The sequence below is a fragment of the Marmota monax genome, unplaced genomic scaffold (genome assembly GCF_021218885.2).
Source record: "Marmota monax isolate L192 unplaced genomic scaffold, Marmota_monax_Labrador192_F-V1.1 WCK01_AAM20220418_F8-fsc00031, whole genome shotgun sequence".
NCBI lineage: Eukaryota > Metazoa > Chordata > Mammalia > Rodentia > Sciuridae > Marmota > Marmota monax.
The window spans coordinates 16,346,421-16,366,670 of NW_026695197.1; the positions used below are offsets into that span (position 1 = coordinate 16,346,421).

At 37.3% G+C, this 20,250-nt stretch overlaps 1 protein-coding gene, 1 non-coding gene and 1 pseudogene across 7 annotated transcripts in view; 1 reads left to right on the forward strand and 2 right to left on the reverse strand.

The window, feature by feature from the left end:
- The window catches only part of Ark2n (arkadia (RNF111) N-terminal like PKA signaling regulator 2N), a 91,032-nt gene extending 78,864 nt beyond the window's left edge, over positions 1 to 12,168 (forward strand). For 4 of the 6 annotated variants that reach the window (XM_046428312.2, XM_046428311.2, XM_046428313.2 and 1 more), the window contains 2 exons: positions 627 to 753; positions 8,217 to 12,168. In XM_046428312.2, the coding sequence (XP_046284268.1) occupies positions 627 to 753; positions 8,217 to 8,406 (317 nt within the window). In that variant the 3' untranslated portion in view covers positions 8,407 to 12,168. Of the gene's footprint in view, positions 1 to 626; positions 754 to 1,514; positions 2,584 to 6,862; positions 7,061 to 8,216 lie in introns of those variants that run through there. The other 2 variants (XR_009225312.1, XM_058573960.1) reach the window with 2 other exon arrangements.
- Positions 5,653 to 5,741, reverse strand: Trnav-uac (transfer RNA valine (anticodon UAC)). The gene has a single exon. It is a non-coding gene; the product is annotated as a tRNA-Val (tRNA).
- A 4,787-nt stretch (positions 12,169 to 16,955) lies between the features above and the next one.
- LOC124081981 (ubiquitin-conjugating enzyme E2 D3-like) lies at positions 16,956 to 17,413 on the reverse strand (annotated as a pseudogene).
- Between the last annotated feature and the right edge of the window lie 2,837 nt (positions 17,414 to 20,250).

Here is a 20,250-nt window from a genome sequence, read left to right on the forward strand (position 1 = left end):
CTTTTAGATATAGTTTGGGGTCAGGATTTGTCAAATCTGCATTCCTTTATTACAGAGAAAAATGTTAAGTCTTTCACAAAGCATCCTAGTATAAATATGGTACTAATGAAAACTTGTATTATTTCATTTATGCCTTTATATTACGTGGTTTAGAGTTTTATTCTATTACAATAAACAGCAGAGAACTACCCCATTGTCCTCTTGGTGGTTATGTAGGTCATTAAAAAGTAGGCTAGAATTGAATACAAAAAGCATTGTGAAATTTTATGTATTTTATATATATTTTATATATTTAGATAGAGACATTTACTAAAGTATTGAAATTTTTTTTTCTCCTAAGGAATAAGAGTATAGAGTGAGTGACTTTGAGTTCATGCCTTTATGTACTGACAAACTGTTAGAATATATGTGATGAGCTTATATTTTATTTGTGTAAAATGAATTTAGAAAACGGTAGAACACTGTGAGCTTATTTGACATGGGTAATAGTTTTGCTGAGGCAAAAGCCGTCATAGGATTATAAGGTTACCATTTCTTTGATTAAAACTGGTAAGAAATCTGTCAAGTTGTTTCTGCTGTTTGTAAGAAATTAAACTGTAGTGCTTCTCTCTCCTCTTTTCTCTCAGGTCACTTGGATCCAGGATTCCTAGCAAGTGACAAAACATCTGCTGGCAATGCACCACTTAATGAAGAAATTAATATTGCCTCTTCAGATAGTGAAGTAGAGATTGTGGGTGTTCAGGAACATGCGAGGTAGGTTATTAATTGAAAAATTCTGGTGTTTTATGTTGTGAATTTTATTTTAACCAGAAAATAAGTGATAAGAAAAGGGCAGATCTTACAGTATGGCTGGCATGAACTGTTGGCCTCTCATCTTTCTTCGGTTTAAGAAATGCTTTTTTTGTTTGTTTGTTTGGTTTGGTTTTTGAATTTTTTTAAAGTTCTCTGTAGGTATAAATGGCATAAAATATATTTTGACATATCATACATACATGGAATATAACTTTTTCTAATTAGGATCCAAGAAACACTTTGTTGAAAATATGACATGAGCTTCAGAATGTTGCATATTGTTACATCCAACATCACAGGCTTCCGTGTCTGTTGAGCTAGAGCTGATTTTCTCTTATATTTTAAGCAAATGTCTAAATAGCTTGACAGATTTTTCTCTTAAGGCAGAAGTATTTCTGCTTTCCTGCCCTATCATTTCTGTTTTCTTTCACCCTTATCTTGAAATATATTGAGAACAAACATCTGGAAACCATGTGTCTGATATCATATCCCTTCCCCTGTGCTGGGCGTGGAACCCAGGGCCTCATGCAAGTCCTCTCACTGAGCTAGCATGTAGTATTACACACATCAGTTTGGCATTCTGTAACATAGGGGTCAGCAAACTATGACCCACAAAGCCAAATCTGACCTATTACCTGTTTTTGTATGGACTGAATACTAAGAGTGGTTTTTCTAGTTTTATTTTTATTTACTTATTTGTTTGTTTGTTTGTTTATTTTTAGGTGTAGATGGACACAACACAATGCCTTTATTTTTATGTGGTGCTGAGGATCGAACCCCGGTCCTGCCCGTGCTAGGCGAGCACTCTACCACTGAGCCACAATCCCAGCCCCTCTAGTTTTAAATAATTGGGAAAAAGTTATATTTTGTGATGTGAAAATTAACATGAAATTCAAATATCAGAGTCTATAAATAAACTTATAGAGTTATGCTAGTTTGTTTATATCATCTGTGCCTACTTTTTGCTCTCCAATTGCAGAGTTGAGCCATTTCAATAATGTATGGCCCCCAAAGCCTAAGATTTATTGGTTGGCTTTTTGCTAGAAAACATTTGCTGACTCCTGCTTTTATGTTCATAAGAATTGGTTATAGCCCTCTCAGAAATATTCTTGATATTTAACATATACATGTACATACAAATGAAAAATTTTGACTTTAGGTTGTATTTTATGTAGCAAAAATCTTTTATTCTATGATGCAAGGGTTAAGTTGTGATTTTTCTGATAAATAGGCTTATAGTACAGTAACTCTGTTTCTTTGCTGTTTTATTTTACTCTTTAGTTAGTAAATTAATAAAGCATTTAGCAGCATTTCTTTCATTTCTTACATAAAAAAGGTGAACTTAGGAGTATAGAGGGAGTGAAATACAAATTGCATATAAATTGAGGTTACCTTTTTCTAGTGATATCAGATTATACTTTCTGAGACACATTATACTATCTTCAGTTGTTCTTAGAGCACATTTTCTATACCCACTAACCCTTAGTTACATTTCAAGAACGTTTTTCAATTAAACAAATGGAACTCAAGAATATAGAGTTACTTTATAGTTTAACATGCAGATTCCCCAAGTGGCCAATTCTTTCTTTATTGGAACTAGTGTTGTTCTAGTACCTCATCCTAGTATTGTTCTAGTACCTCATTCTTGATTCTACAGCAATGCCAAAAGTATGCCTGAGTAGCTCCCCTCCCCCACCCCAATTTTTGTTTTTAATGGTTAGGTTTTTTTTTCCTGTTTTGATGGGGAAGAATTTTTCTTGTTCCGTGTGTGTGTGTGTGTGTGTGTGTGTGTGTGTGTGTGTGAGAGAGAGAGAGAGAGAGAGAGAGAGAGAGAGAGAGAGAGAGAGAGAGAGAGAGAGAAAGAGGGGGGGGTGGGGAGGGAGGGGGGGAGGGAGAGACAGGGAGAGAGAGAGAGACAGGATTGAGCTGAAGGTCACCGTAAGGTAGTCTCACTAAGTTTCCGAGGCTAGCTTAAACTCATGATCCTCCTACCTCAGGCTCCCAAGTCATGTACCACCATGCCTGGGAAGAATTTTTATTATTTTTTTTTCCTTAAATATTTTATTCTTTATTATTTGAACTTTGAGGCAATAGTAACCACTAAGTTGAAATTCCTTATAATTATTGTGTCAAATGTTAAACATTGATTACATAATGTGTTGAAAACTAAAAATTTCTTAAAGATTTATTATATTACTTTAAACATTAGAAAGATATACACCAAATTTACTATCCTATAGCATGATATACAACCTAGTACATATATTTTGACAAAATTCATGAAGATCGATACTCAAAGAGTATTTTTAGTTTTAAGTCTTTTAAAATAATATAGAAATTTTATGCAAAAATCATAAGTATTAGCTGTTTTGGCAGTGGTTTTCCTACAGTGTTGTTTTTAAAATAATGTATTATTGGTATGAATAAAAAATTTCCTCAGTAGCAACAGAAATTCCTACAATCTAAGCTACTCTGTTATGATTCTGCCTGGGTCATTGATTCCATTGTTGTTGGCCTCATTAAGTTGTTACCATTATGATTTTTTTTTTTTTTTTTTTGAGGGGGAGGGTACCAGGGATTGACCTCAGAGGCACTTGACCACTGAGCCATATCTCCAGCTCTTTTTTTTTTTTTTTTTTTGTATTATATTTAGAGACAGGGTCAGGGTCTCACTGAGTTGCTTAGCGCCTCACTTTTGCTGAGACTGGCTTTGAACTTGAGATACTCTTGCCTCAGCCTCCCGAGCTGCTGGGATTGCAGGTGTGCTTATCATATTTTTATGAAAACTTGGAAGTTGAAATTCTAGATTCCATTCCCTCCCTCCTCCTCCACACACATACACACATACTCATTCCTATACACACTCCTACACACACACACTCTCTCTCTCTCTCTCTCTCTCTCTCTCTCTCTCTCTCTCTCTCTCTCTCTCTCGTACATCCCATCTCTGAACTGTTGGTCTTTTATCCAGATTGTTGTTTCATTCTGGAGACATGCTCATTCTACTCTTGAACTAATGACTTTGGCTACATTTTAAATACCTTGCTATATCATGACTTTCAAGGACTTTTTCTTACATACCCTGGACATAAAGCTGTACTTCATTCTGATCCATTGGTTTGAAACTTGGGAAAATAGTGTCTTACAGGTGACCAATCCATTTTGAAACCTTATTGGTAGCTATCCATACAATGGGTTGTAGAAGTTACAGAGTCTATTGGAATATTTTTAACTAAATCCTCTATCATTTTGAGGATAGATTTTATATGGTCTTTGAGTCTAGGGCTGGGTAGAGGCTTACTGACTCTGTTCTTTTTTAAATTTTTTTCCCAGCAGTTTCTTTAGAAGTAACCTGATAAATCTTTCAGACATTGAGATTCAAACACTAGGAAGCAGGTAGGGAAGAAGCTTTCTTCTTGGTAGCTTTACTCCTTTGGCTACCTGTGTCTCATCTGGAATTTCTTTTTTTCCACAGGTCTAGGGTTGCAGTTGCGAAGTACTGAGGTGTTCCTGGCAGGGCTATCGCTTGGAAAAATGCTTTAGGTTTTGATCCATAGCTTTTTGTTCTCATTTGATTTGCATGTATAGATGTTTTGTTTGGATTAGTTGCACTGTTCTTATTTTTCTTTTGATAGTCTACATTGTTATGGGCTTTCTGAAAGTTTTAAAAACTCATACTTGGTCTTTGTTTTCTTTAGGGTTGTATTCTCTGACTTGTGTTGGATGCCATTTCTTTATATTGAAGAATTCAATTCTGGTTGTGATATGCATTCCCCCTCCCCCATAAAGTTTTTGTTGTATGCTGGTATTGTTCACTATTCTTTTATTTCAGATTTTGATATGTTCTCTTGGCTTCTATGTTTCTTCTAGCCATAGATGAGAGGCATGCTTTCTGAGTTAATGGTTGAATGCATCTTGTATATCTGCCTTGTAGTGCTGTAGTGACCTCCTGGCATCTAAATTGTTATTTCTAGATGTTAAGTTTGGGACAATCCAGTTTCAAAAAATGTTGCTAGAAAGATAAAGACTTTCCCGAGATGTCTAGTTGTTCTCTCTAGTGCTTATTCTTGCCACAAGTTTCTGATCCTCATGCCGATATTTTCCTTTGTCCTTTTCTTCTGTTAGCCTCATTGGTAGTTTTCCTAGGAAGATGAATGCACATAGCATAGATCTTTGTTAGGGAACTGTTGGGGAACAGTTCCTTTGATACCTGTTCTAAGACTTGTAAATAAGCAGGCTATAAATTTATTTGAGTTTATTAACCCTGTGGTCATCAATATTAATGTTGGTTAATCCCTCAGTAAATGAATTGGTATATTAAACTTTTGTGTTTAAGAACAAGTTGATAACATTAACACTAGAAGCTAGGAAGAAAACAAACTTTTCCTAAAGTCAAAAGAATTCATTTCAGTTAAGAAAACTAAGTAGGAATATTATCTAAGAGGTCACCTTCATGATCTGTAAATGAAAGCAAAAATAATCAGTTTAATTAATTAATGCATACATGCATACATACTGGGGATTGAACTTAGGAGAACTTTACCACTGAACTATATCCCTAGCCCTTTTTATTTTTGTTTATTTTGAGGCAGGGCCTCACTAAGTTATTTACGGCCTTGCTAAGTTTCTGAGGCCAGCCTCAAACTTGCAATCCTCCTGCTTCAGCCTCCCAAGTTGCTGGAATTATAAGCGTGTGCTACTGAGCTTGACTAAATATAATTAATTTTTAACATTTTTTTTTTGAATGGTAAGCTAGCCATGGCAAAAGTTGACTTAATCATCTATAACTAATTAGAGGTAGGAAAGCTTTGGTCCAGAAATGGTCTCTTTTTCTTCAGAGAATCTTTTTTTTTTTTTTTTTTTCCCTGTGGTGCTGGGGATTGAACCCAGGGCCTTGTGCATGTAAGGCAAACACTCTGCCAACTGAGCTATATCCCCAGCCCAGAGAATCTAAAATTTTAAGGAGAAACAGACATGAGTTGGGGCTCATTCTGTCATCTTTAGGTTCTTTCAGGTGCTTCAGTGTCCTTTTATTAAATTTCCTCTTTTGCTTAAGAGGCCTGAGTTGGTTGGTGGTAACTGTCACACTTGTTGCATAACTTTAAAAGTGATCTGTTTTAATAGTTGAAGAAGTGCTTCATCTCCTTATTCTTTTCTCCTTCATCCATTCATCGGTAGTAAATACGGTCTCTTTAAACCTATTATTCCTAATTGTTTTCCTACCAGGTGCTCTGTACAGTCTTCTTTGCTGTTGTCATATGGCCCCGGGACCATGCATGCAGTGCTCCTGTCAGTCACACATAGTATAGTCCTTTAAGCTACATCTGAGGAAAGCATAGTAATTTAGTGGAAAACAAACCCCTGAATGGAGACATGATTTTGTTTTAGTTCCCATTGCTTAAGATCTAGGGCAATTGTCTTTTGGCTCTGGTTTTCTCTTCTGTACTATAAACAGATTAGATTAGATCTTTTTTTAAAAAAACACTGCTTTATATATTACATAGTGGAGTTACTTGGAAAGCGGTGCATAGTAACAATTGGGACTTTTAATTCCTCTTTTGCTTTGCAGTTTCTAAGATTCTGCTAAAGATAACATTAATTCTCTTGGTAGCCATTATCTTTGAATTCTTACTAGGTTTCTGGATAATTTGACTTCAGTTAATGCTTATGCAAATGAGCTTTTGAATTGTTGAAAAACTTTATTTTTTTTTTAAATTGTTAATCTGGGGGAGAGGGATGTAGCTCAGTGGTAGAGCACTTACCTAGCGTGTACAAAACCCTGGGTTAGATTCCCTAATACCGTTGGACTGTTGGGGGGGGATCCAAATTATTAGTTTGGACCCATCTTTGTACTCTTCTGATATCTTGCCGTTTTACTCCTCATATAATACAATGCACACATTTGTAAAGTGACAGAGCATTTTGGGGCCTGAAATCAGTCAGATTTGCTTTGAAATTCCTTGGCCTACAACTTTCAAGCAATTTGACCTGTGCAAATTATGTAATCTATTTAAGCCTTAATTTCCTTACCTATAGAGTATGGATAATAACTTCCATGTCTCTCTCACAGGTCTGTTGTAACTGTCCAGTGAAGCCATGTGAAACTGCCTTATAAACATCACGTTCTGTTGGTCATTGGTCATTAAAACCATCTCCATAGATGCTGAATAGACTCCTTTGGTGGACATTATTTCATGACTGTAGTTTACTTAATCGTTTGGACAGCAGTGGATTAGATATTGTCCCCTACTTTAATGCTTTTTACTAGGTAATCTAGCCTATTACTATCCTAGCCTATTCTGGCCTATTACTAGCCCGTTTCTGAACAGATGGCGGGCCTCTTTCCAGGAGTCCAAGGGTCCTTGGGGCAGTGTCTTCACTGAATCATGTTTGTTGTCACTTTCATATTCTTTTAAACCTTGTGTGATACAGGTAGCATTTAAATCAAAATTGGAATTCTCAAGTGACCTGCATTACTCACGATACACTTATTGACAGAATAACTAGTCAGGAGCCACTTCAGGAGTTCAGTTAATAAAACTCATGCCACTTGACATTTCTCACATAAGCTGAGTGGGTACTAGTCAGTGATATAGATGTGAGGACATAAGTGGCAGTGGTAGCTCAAGCTGCCTGCTTTCCACTCATTTGAGTCAGAGCTTACTCACTGCTTCATCTTGGAGGCTCTGAGTTCTCTCATTTGACTGGAATGTGGTGTTTAAGCTGTCAGTGTGAAATGGTTTTGATTTGTCAGCAAGGCAGTTCTGAGTCTCTGATAGGTCCTTTTAGGGGATATAAATTGATTACTTCAGCCTTGTTTTTTTTTTTTTTTTTAACCAAAGCATAAGCATATCTAATTAATGAGCTAAGTGTTTCTATTGTGACTTTCAGGATGAGATGGGTAAGATGATGCTTTCCTGGATGCATTTGTTAAGTATGAGGTCATACTTAACAAACATTTAGAAGTCTGATCTGTAACGATCTTAAAGGTATTATTACTCAAATATAGAAAAAAATTTACTTTAAGAACAAATTTTACCTATTTTGCTTACTCTTTCATTTGTTCCAACTAAGATTTGGAATCTTAATTTTGTTGTGGATTATGTATTGTCCCTTGATGAAGATGCCAGAGATTTAAATGCATCCAGGAAAGCATCATCTTACCCATTGTTAGTTAATTTGGACACAAGAGTTTATGACTGAGACAAGGCACTTGGCCTTTTTACTGCTAAACTGAGAGACAGAGAGGGTTGGGAGGTAGGCCAGATGTGGAGGAGGAGAGAAAAGGAAGAAGAATATCGATTATGGGTTTCATGAAACTTGCATAATAGTAAAAATATTGATCAGTACAACTAAAGTAATGTTGTCTTTTGGTTTTCCTTTGGTGGGGTTAATGATGCTTTTATTCTTCATCTTTGTTGCAGGTGTGTTCATCCTAGAGGGGGTGTGATTCAGAGTGTTTCTTCATGGAAACACGGCTCTGGCACACAGTATGTTAGCACCCGGCAAAACCAGTCATGGACTACTGTGACCCCCCAGCAGACTTGGGCTTCACCAGCAGAAGTTGTTGATCTTACCTTGGATGAGGATAGCAGGCGTAAATACCTACTGTAATACAATGTCACTGTGTTTCCTCTGCACTGTTTCCTCCCACTTCCCACTTCCTCCTCTTCTTTGTGACACAGAAGTTCATTGTCATAGCTTCAGCTTCAGAAGCTGTTTGTGGCATTTGTAGAATTGAAACTCATGGAAACCTCTCCACACCTTGTTTTTTTTTTTTTTTTTTTTTTTAATTAAAAGAAGTCACTTAGGAAAATAACTTATCACAGAGAAAATAATTTCTTCTTTCCCTCAGTAGGAATATGAAAATGATGAATTTCATTAGATAACTTCATTTTACTTGGTGACTTTTAATCTTAGGAAAGTTGCCTTCCTTTTAGAATAATAGTTTAATTGCCAAGTAAAGTGGATTTCAGTTTCCGAATCTTGGTATATACCACTTCATTGTAACTCCCACCTTAGGGCATTCGCACACATATCACTCAGGTCCTTATTGGCACCTGATAGGGCATGTGTATTTTAAAATCTGTCCTTAAAAATAGAAGACACAGAAGTATTACAAGTGTTTTGTTCTTTCAGCTTAAATCTTCTGCCTTCTTTCCTGACTTTACTCCTGGTTGACTTCCTCACAACACAAATAATTGACATGCCCCTTTGTATTTCTAAATACTGTTAAGGTGACTTAGTCAGTCTCCTTGCTGCAATAATTCATAATGTTCTAAAGAATGTCTCCTTTGGAGCAGAAGCATTCTGGATTGGTAACCATCAAGAGGTTTTCTGGGCATGTGGAGAGAGTATTGAGAGATCAGTGGGAAAGTCTTTTTTCTTTAACTTTTTTCCCTGATTTATTAAAATAATGGGAGAACTTAGAAAACTATTACCTAGGAAGACTATGAAAAACTGTGTGGCTTCTGAGTCTTCAGGCGCTTGCAAGTCTTGAGAGAAAAGTACCTTCTTTCAGAGCTGATCTCTCCATAAGGCGTGTATGACAACTGTTCAGTACCTACGCTGAACTGGACCTGATATCATATTTGGGTATATTTTTTCTCTTCCTTCTAAAAAAAAAAATCATAAGAAAAAACAAGTCATAAGAAGTCAGTGCAAACCATATTAATGGCACTGTAAGTCTCACAGTATCAAAAAGTAATAATAGCAAAGGGTAGTTGAAACTTCAGGGAATTCAGGAAATGCCAGCATTGGAGTTTTGTGGCATTAGTTACTACCTTTTTTCCTATAACACGTAGATACTAGTGAATTATTTTAAAAGCAATACCTAGAGTTAGAACACTATGTATTGTGCACAGGGAGGTGTGAAGTAATATTGGCTCAGAAGACTTCACCTTTTGTTTTTCAGTGTTTTTGTTTGCTTCTTAAATTGTGTTTTTGTTTCCATTGTTATGGTATGAAGTTGCTATGCCCTTTGCTTTTTTCCCCAAATGCCTTGGTGGCTCTTACTGATCATAAGACCACGAGATCTGCCGTTTTCAGTTTCCATTCAGTGAACACATATTTACCAAGTGCCTGCTCTGCATCAAGCACTGTGCAGGGTGGGTGCATGGAAGCCCTGAAATGAATGAAGGCACAGCTTGCATGTGCATGCATCAGAGTCTGCCTGGCTCTACCTGCCTGGCCTTTTCTTCTTTTTTTTAAATATAAAGACAAGTTTATTCCTTTACCCTACTTCCTGTTACTTGAGTTCTTCTGTATGCCCCTTTTTCTACAGAAATGTACTTCAGCATGTGTTCTTTGATTTTTCTATTAGCATCTCATTTGATCTGGCCTCTGTTCTTCTCCAACTTTTGATTTTTTTCCAACCTACTTTTAATTGGTCAGGCCTTTAAGATCACGAACCTCCAATTCTAGCGCCTCATGTATCATTCTTTCACATGGCTGTAATCCTAGACAAAAACCAAAGACCCAGAGGCCAGAGCGAAACAGGACCTTCTGAAGATTCACTACTGGTGTATCCTTGGACCTTCACATCTTACTTTAGGATTAATTTATTGAATTTTACTGTTACACATTTTTTTTTTACTTGAATTAAAATACTAGACAAAGCAGAAATGTACAATTTCTGGTCTGTGTTTTCCAGGAAAATCATTGGGAAGAGAGTAGAGTGGAGTATATAACTTGAAGTTCTTGCAGCTTATTTTCCCCCCAGTATCAGGTCACAGCCCCATTTTAAAGAATGTTTCTCGTATTATCTATTTTAATGTTAATAGTATGTTTTGTCCAGTTATTTCCCATGACACATTTTCTTTAGCCCCTAATAGTCATCCTCTAAGAAGAATACTTTCTGGTGTGCTTTGTGCACTGTGGATTGGGGAAGAAGTTGGATTGCAACCAAGCCCTTTTCTGACCTTTTGCTTTTACATTAGGTTGCAGTTTTTTTTTTCTCACTTGTTCTGTTTCCAGCTTCTTCATTACCTCACCTGATATACCAGAGCAAAGATTCAAGCATTAAGATGCAAAAAGGGAAAGGGAAGGGATGTTAGAGGCAGTGAGCTTTTTCCCCTACCTATTAGGTTGGGACTTTTCCACCTAACAACTAGAGGATGTTTCAGCTCTTCATTCATTGCTATTTCTAGAAGAGTGGAGATGTGGTTTCAGGCAAGGTATTAGTGATAAAATTCTTTGATACACAACTCACGTGACATTTGAAATTTCTTTTAAAGGAATCGTTTTCTTAACCAAACTTTTGCATTTGGTAATGTAAGTAGTTATGCTTACAGGACTTTTTTCAAAGTAATATCTCTGTTACACTCGTACAGCTGGGTCATAGATTGGCTGATCCCACCAACTTGATTAAATTCTCTGCCCCTCCAATTTGAAAAAATAGACCAGCAATCTAGCTATGCATCATCATGACTGCCCTGTAATTTTAAATTGCTGCTCACCAGTATTGTCTTTTCATTTTGATGGTGGGGCCAGACCGAGTGGACTTCAGAATTTACAATTGAGCATCCCATAAACTGTTTTTGTTGTTACCCGTTTCAAACACAAACCATATGATTTGATAATTTAGCCATTTGGTCATCTTTACTTTTGCAGATTAACACCATACATAACTTAAAATAATTGTGTTGCCTGCTTTTTTTATACCACGCCACAGGTTTTTGAAAAAGCTTGGGACACAGTTTTGTCTTTTAATCTTTTTGTTTTCATAAAGGCAAAGAACAGAGCCCCTAATCTCTGTTCTCCAGTACGTGTATATATAAAAATGATTGCACCCTAACCAAACTTCCTCATATTGTGCACTGTTTGTTTAAACTAATCACGTATTTTAGTCCAATGCTGTTGTAATTTTTCATTTTATTTAAAACACTACTTCTTATTATTTTAAAAAATTTTAAAGGGTAGTGATCTTAAAAAAAAAAATCACTGGATAACTAGGAAATATTTTTGTTGTTGTTTTGTTTTAAAGAGTACAAGGTCATCGAACCTTTTACTCCCCTTACCGTGAACGAGAAATGTCAGCCATTGTATGGCTAGGAACCAATGCACTTGGCGGTTAACAGATCTGCTGTTGCTGGGGTGTGAGCGTGGACTTGATGCAGTGACGACAAATCATTGCGTAGAAGTAATGTTTTCAAATGTGCAACTCTAGTTTTTAAAATGAAATTTGGTTCGTTACATTCATTATTTAGTTTTTGTTTCCATTTAGTATTTAATGGTCTTTGGAGAAAAAAATAATAAAACAGAGTGTTATATATATATTTTTTGGTGCAAGATAAGATTTTCTGTTTTTTGAAATAAGTCTGTAGCATAAAGGTTAAACTATTTTAAGACAAAATAAAATAGAGTGTATTTAAACAATGATATTTTCTGAGGATTTTTTTTTCTGTTTGCTTCAGTTAATTACATGGTTCCTGGAGCAGCTCCCAAGTTACCTTTTGGATGTGAAAATGGATGTTTTGTTAATAGATCATAATAAGATGCCTGATTTTTTTTCCAAGAGAGATCTGTATACTACTACCAAGATATTTTGCCAGGTATCCTGTTATCTGTCAGATCTAGAAAAAATAGCTTTACAGCTGCTTTCCTGTAGACTTTACTTCCCCTCCAGCAAGGACCAGGTTTTAGAGAGGGCTGAAAGCTTTGTAGTGCTGGGGCACCTGTGCTCCTGGGAACCAAACTCACCTGCTGATCATTTTCCAGAGACTGGCACATCCGGATAAGATGCATTGACTTCCTATACTTGACATACCGTGTAGACTGTTTCAGAAATAACTTTATGAACTTTCCCCCTAGTTTGGCCCAACTTTCAAATTTTTTGTTTATCAAAATGATAGGGGCTATCATATTAACATCTCATGATTCTATGCTACACATTCAGAGGAGTGGAGATGTGGTTTCAGGCAAGGTATAAATGATAAAATTCTGTGATATATAATTCCTATGACATTGGAAATTTCTTTTAAAGGGGTTTTAACTTCACATGAGGGAGAATTAGGAGGCAAGGAGAATGAAACTTATCTTTATTAAATCACCCAACTCCTGAATCTTTTATTTACCTCAGGAATTTTTAGTTCTGGCTGCACTGAAAGAGATTGTTAACAATTAGATTTTAACAACTGTTAAAAGTAGGAAATGTTTTCAGTTTTTTTTTTTTTTTTAATGCTTCTTTTATACTTCATTGTATTTGAGATCTAGGCATATTAGTGCCTATGGGAAACTCTTCTTTGACTCTAGAATAAAATTATTTTTCTGGGACCTTACTTTTGAATTGTTTCATCCTTGAAAACTGCCTTTAAAGGACAGATTTAAGTAAGTAAAGTCTGTGGATAGTTTTTGTTGTTGTTGTTTTTTTTTTTGTGTGTGTGTGTGGTGCTGGGATTTAACCCAGGGCCTTGTGCATGCAAGGCAAGCATTCTACCAACTGAGCTATATCCACAGCCCTCTGTGGGTAGTTCTTGATCTCACTTGGGCTTCTCCCTTCTATTCTGTTGGCTCTGGGCTTTTTCTTCCCTCAGTGTTTTTCACAGTAGATGCCAGCTATTTATAACTTTAGTCTAAACAGAAGAAAATTACAAATAAAACTCTTACCAAATACATACGTATTTCTTCAGCTTCATTTTTGCAACCAGAGTAAGGTGAATTTCTTCTAGATTTTATTTCAACTTTGTTACTTCTCTGTGAAGGAATATTCCTTGACTTTATTGGTAGGTTTGATTTTCTTTCCTGACTCCATCTTTGAAAGCAGTGATGCACAGAAATAGAAAAGGTCCCCAGCTATAGTGGAACTTTGGGAGAATCTGTCTGGAGCAAAAGAAGGCAGTAGAAGGTAGCAGATGGAGCAATGAGCTCATAAAAAGATGCAGATGATTGTCATGAGTGTCACAGAGTCTGGAAAGAGCTCTTACTTGCCCAGGATGTCATACGATGCTATCTTGTTTGCTCACTCCAATACTGCCTATATATAGCTCTGCAGGTGAAATGCCCTCTAGGTGGAAGTGGCTGTAGGCAGGGATCCCTTTGTGTGCTAAGGCTTTCTGCCAAACCTTGAAGTACCATTTGGTAGGGTGGATATATAAAGGATGGAAATGAAAGTGAGCAAAGTCAAACCTCAGTAAGGAGGGGTGGCAGCAGTGACAGGTGTGATCTGCTCCTAGATCCTGACCTACTGGTTGGGACTATCGCTTGGTTGTAAATTGAACTTGTCTACTTTCTTACTCTCCGGTGAAAGAAGCTATTTGATACCAGTTTTATCCTTTGTGCTTTGATGAAGGGGTGTCAGATCTGTTCCTTTCTGTGACTGTTTCATCCTGGGAGTGGGAAGGTGAGATATTGAGTTCTAATTCATTTGGCTGATTTCTAAAGCAAAACTGACTTTTGGGTGGAAGGGGATCAGACCAGAGGATGGATGAGTGAGCTATAATAGGCCTTGATCCAGGAAATAGGAGACCCCAGAAAGGCTATGTGTCTGCTATAATGGATTTAGCAGACACATGTAAAATTGAGACTCTTAGATTTCTAGACTGAAAATTCAGGCTGTGTAATTTTAGGGGATAATTCATTGTTCTGCAGAGCCATTAGGTTTTCAGGCAAGAACTCAAGAGAGCGACTCACTCCAAAAAGCTGTTCAGAGGGCTTCAGTTTGCTCCTCTTGCTTAAGCTTTCGGAGGGTACTGAATGACTAACACCCACACAACTTTGAATTTCTGTGAAGTTTTTATTTTCAAAGTTTTAAAAAACTGTTTGTTTCAAAGTTTCTACGTGGGATAAAAAATGGTACAGATTGTTACCCTGATTTTACAGATGGGAAAACTGAAAACTGAACAGTAACAACGTACCCCTTGAGCAGATATTTTTTTTTTTTTTTAGTATAGTACAAGGGAGGACTTTTTAAGAAAAACAAAACCTCACTTCTCTACCTAGTTTTTCATCATTCTTTTAGCTGATTTTGCTGTCTTCTGGTCTGAGAAGAAGTCTTCCTAAGTAGGTAATGCTTGATTAGTTCTCTTTTTTCTTGGACAAGTGGTCACAATTTTAAACATCATAGATCAGAACTACACATCTGAGTGTTTGTTCCAGCTCTCTCTCTGGAATAGCCATGGAAACTTTCCATAGACAGATTCCCTATCTCATAGTTTATGGAATAGGAAAATACAGATGACCAATAAACAGGAAAAGATGTTCAGACTCATGATTAATTATGGAAATACAAACTTATATTTCACATAGGTAGGACTATAATTTAAATCCAATAGAAGTCAGAATAATGGCAACTTGCTTGTCTGTCGATGGCAGCATACATAACTTTTTTCAGCAATTAAGAAAACTGGAATTGTCTAGTCAAGCTTATTAATAGTGTAGCCCCATAACCTAGCATTTCTGCTTCTTGGCATAATAACCATTGGGCATTGTGGTTGTAGCCTGTATAGGGAAGTCGTGATCAGTTCATTATCTACGAATCCGCTTTCGCTTAAGGAAATAGAATAGTAGGAAATACTTGCGAACAGTATTATTATATGAAACTTTTGTTATATACATCTGTACAAAAAGATTGCACGCGCATAGCACACTGAGAGGTAAAATACACTGTGGGTTGCAGTTAAAAAAAAAAAAAGAAAGCCATGGTTTTAGGGACACAATGTGCTCAAAATGCTTGATGTCAGTGTTTGCATTTTTTGGCAGATTCCATCAAGAGGATACATAAAGTATTTATACAGTGTTAAGCCATTGTGGAAATTAGTGAATTAGAGCAATATTTATACACATATATCAGTTCCACCAACATGGATTAATCTCAGCAATGTAGACTGGAGAAAAAACAAATTGTAGAATATGTACTATATGATACCATTTGTACAAAATCTCAGAAGACAAAATAATACTATATATTGATATAGGATACATACATCATAAGAATATAATGAAATGCACAAGAAGAATAAACAGTAAGGTTTGTGTTCCCCTTTGGGAGGGGGAGATGGAAGGGACCCAGGGACTTCAACTTTATTAGTAAAATTTCTTAAATTGGAAAATGAAAACATAAGATATATGTTATTATTTTTGCTTTTTCTATATCAATTATTTTATCATAAAATCAAGTTTTTCCTGTCTTAAACAGAATAAAAGCCATTTTATGACATTCCCAGTTCGCTAGTAGAAATAAATAAAATCTGAAACTGATTCCTTTTAGATGCCTAGAACTTTGTAGATGTCACTCAAAACTTGTACAACAACAAAAGTAAATTTGACAAATTGGACTTTATTAATATTAAAAGCTTTTGTGTTCTAAAAGACACCATAAGAAATTCAAAAGATAACTCATAGAATGGAAGGAAATATGTGCAAACCTTAAATCTGATGAGACTTTTTTTAAGGGATGGGGATCGCTCTGTTGGTAGAGGGCTTGCCTTGCAGGCACAAGGCCCTGGGTTTAATCCCCAGCACCACACACACAAAAAAAGACTTTATATATTAATATACTAAGAACTTATATTAAGAGCTTCTTAATATATTAAGAACTCTTACGAATCAGTAAAAAGAAAGCCTAATTTAAAAATGGACCAAGGATCTGAATGAGAATTTCTTTGAGAAAAATATATACTGGTTAATAAACACAGGAAGGGATGTTCAACATGGGAACATGTCACCAGAGAGATGCCACCGCATACTCAGTAGGATGTCTAAGAGCAAAAAGTCAGAACAGCAAGCATTGTGGAAATAGAGAAATTGGAACCATTGTACACTGCGAGTGGGAATAGAATTGTACAGCCACTTTGGAAAACATTTTTGGCTCATGGTTAAGCAATATTATTTGGTCATACATGATACTAATTACATGAATGGTCCTTGAAATTATGTTAAACCAGTTATGAAAGACCACATATTCTTCCATTTTGGGAAATGATTAGAACAGACAAATCAATAGAAACAAAGTAGATTAGTTGCCAGATGCTGGGGGAAGGTAAAATGGAGTGACTGCTAATAGGGGATTTCCTTTTGGGGTGATAAAAATATTCTGTATGTAGTAGTAATGGTCACGCCCCTCTAGAAAACATTGAATTGTACATCCTGAAAGGACAAAATTTTTTTTAACAGCGATTTAAAGTTTATTCCAGCTATAATGCAGTTTATTCTGACTTAAGGTAGCATCACATGGCATATTTCTGAGTCCATTCCTGAGATAGTCTTATACAGATAAGTCTTGTACTTAAATGTATTTTATAGATCTATGCAGTCTCCAGCACTAAAGGGTCATCTGGGTTTGGATCACATAGCAGTGAACAAATGGATAAAAGAACTTTAGAAATAGTTAAAGCAGGAGACCATGGTGATCTTAGAATATGGAGACAAATGCCGCCATTACTGTTGATATTTGGATGATAAATTCTTGTTGTAAATGCAACCTTAGGTGGTTTGAAGAGGTAGACTGTAGGAAAATGAATTGTCAAAAAAAATGCACCCCCTTGACAGCCCATAGGCTGTCATTAAGTCCCATAATTGTGGCTTGCCAAAGAAACATATTATCCCTAACTGGATCTGCAGAACATTGTGCTGGAGGGTCACAGACCAAATCACTAAGTTCCTCATTAATCCATTTCAGTGTCATAGTCTGTGCTTTTTGTCTGGCTTCTCTCTATCTCCGTGTATACTCAAAGGTTCGGCCAAAACTCTTGATTTTCCAGAGAAGGATTGTCTCACACCGGCTGTGCCAGACACAGTCACTAATCATAGGTTGCACTGGGAGGGCAGGGGATGGAGGCCGGTCATGGGCTGAAGGGGTGGGAGAAATGAGTGGGGGAAACCCTTAGACTCTGAGAAGCATTGAGAACCGGAAGAAAGGATGAATTTTATAGTATGTGAATTAAAAAATACCAACAACCTTTTCAATTCAAGTTACTATGCTTTAAACTATTAATATTTTGGCATAAGAGCCACACACTTTTCTGAATATAGGTGTAAATAGTGGGGACAGGGGCTGGGATTCTAGTTCAGTGGTAGAGCACTTACCCAGCATGTGTGAGACACTGAGTTCAATCTTTAGCATCACATAAAAAAATGAATAAATAAATAAAGGTATTAAAAAAATAGTGGGGACAAAGGTATTAGGAAGGTACATCCTAGTTACATGAGACTAAGAAGACTAAGATGACTGTAATTGAAGGCGTGACCAGCTTCCTCACTGGTTACAGACTGGTGGAGACCTACCCTCTGTGAAAGAGATGTAGCTTGCTGGGGTTTCTGTGCCATTTATATTTGTCGACCAACGTTGAAGATTATTCAGGGAAAAACCTAACCTCTATTCCCTCCTGAACTGTGAGTGCTGACCATATTGCAGCAAAGGCTTGAAGCAGGCTTTGTGTGGGAGGTGGGTCGATGAGTACAGGTGCGTCTACCTCAGGGACAACCTTGAGCTCCTGAAGCCTGCCTCTGGCTCAGACCCTGGCTTTTCCCAGAAAGTTTTGTGGCCATTCTGAGAGGGCCCATTATGATTTAGGTTATGAAGTATTCCCCAAACAGTCATGTGTTGAAGGCTTGGTTCCCAATGCAGCAATGTTCAGAGGTGGGAATTTGGGGAAGTGATTGGATTTTTAGGACTCTGACCTTATCAGTGTATAATCCACAAAGGGATTCATATTTAATAGCATTTTGGGGAGGTGGTAGAAGCTGAGGATCAGGGCCTTGCTGGGGAAGTAGGTCATTGGCAGTGTGCCCTAGAAGGGTTTATCTTCTCTTTGACCCCTTCCTTGTTCTCCCTCGTCTTCCTGGCTGCCAAGATGTGAGCAACCAGTGTTTCACCATGCCTTCTTCACCATGATACTTTGCCTCACCACAGCCAGGAGACGATGGACCGAAACCTTTGAAGCTGTGAACTGAAATAAATCTTTCCTCCTCTAAGTTGACTTTCTCAGGTGTTTGTCACAGCAATAAAAAGCTAACACAGGGGCTGGGATTGTGGCTCAGAGGTAGAGCGCTCACCTACCATGCATGGGACACTGGGTTCGATTCTCACCACATAACAATAAAATGAAGATGTTGTGTCCACATATAACTAAAAAATAAATATTAAAAAAAAGAAAAAAGCTAACACAGGATCATAGGTGACAGCTGACATTCTGCTGGAATGGCTGTAACTGTATCCATTGGGTGTTAGGTTGGGTTGGAGATAATCTCTTTCTATACTTGACCCTTCCCACTCGAAGATTCTGCTACGGCGTTTTCCCATTCTTTTACTTGGTTGTAAGCTCTGGAAAGTCACTGTTACTGAGGAGAGTTTGTGGTACCTGTCAGTGGTACTGAGGCAGAAAATAGGATGTTGACTTTAGGCAGTGTTGGGTACTTGACTTTCACCTATGTAGTGGTCTTCCATGATCTCCTTTAAGTCTTGGCTAAATTCTGCTGATGCTCTTTGGGTACTTGCCAGAGTATATTTGTTTGTTGTTACATTAAAAATGTATAGTGTTAAAAATGCAAACTGATGAGATGTGCAAAATCTTTGGGGTTTTTTTTGGGGGTGCGGTTGGTGATGCTGCAGATTGAACTCAGGGTGCACCCCCAGGTTGATTCTTTTAGCATTCTTTCAGTCACCAACCAGTTAGAACTAACACTGGAGAGATGGCTGCCACATACTCATGGGACCCAGTGTGTGGCAGATATGATATCAACCCTATCACTGCTAGACAGCGACCAGTGGAGTGGGGAAGACACTTCAGCAGCTTAGGGCAGGGGCTGTTTCCTAATCAGAATCAAAGGGCATCACTAGTATGATAGAACCCACACTGGTGCATTCACTTGACCTCTTTGTGCTTCAGATTTCCTGCTAAAAATGGGAATAATAGTATCCAACTCCTTAGATTGTCGTAAAGAGTACATAAATGGTAGGGCACTGTGGCACATGCCTGTAATTCCAGCAACTTAGGAGGCTGAGGCAGGAGGATCACAAGCTTGAGGCCAGCCTCATTAACTTAGTGAGACCCTGTCTCAAACTAAAAAGGACCAGGGATATAGCTCAATGGTAAAACATCCCAGGATTTAATCCCCAGACTGAGAGCGGGTGTGAATGAGTAGAGGCCAGGTCCATGTCATGGGTCTTTCAGCCTTGCACCAAAGCTTGTTTGGCTAGCTCAACTGAGAAGTATAAACCACATAAAATTTGTCTGTTGGCCTGCTGATAATTTCATAGCAACTACATGATGGTATTACATGTGTTCTTGGAAATATGAGTGAAATATTTTATTAAAGGAAATAGTAAGCCAGACTTTGGGATTGTGATAACTTGCATGGAGTAGTGAAAAAAGTCCCAAGAATAGGGGCTACCTTCTTTACTAATAAGCTGAGACCTACAAGACCTCATCTTCATCTGTGCAGGGGGCCTGTTTGTAGACCTCCCAGCATCCCTAGACTTTGAGGGGATTGAATAAGGTAATAGGATAGCATAAGATAATT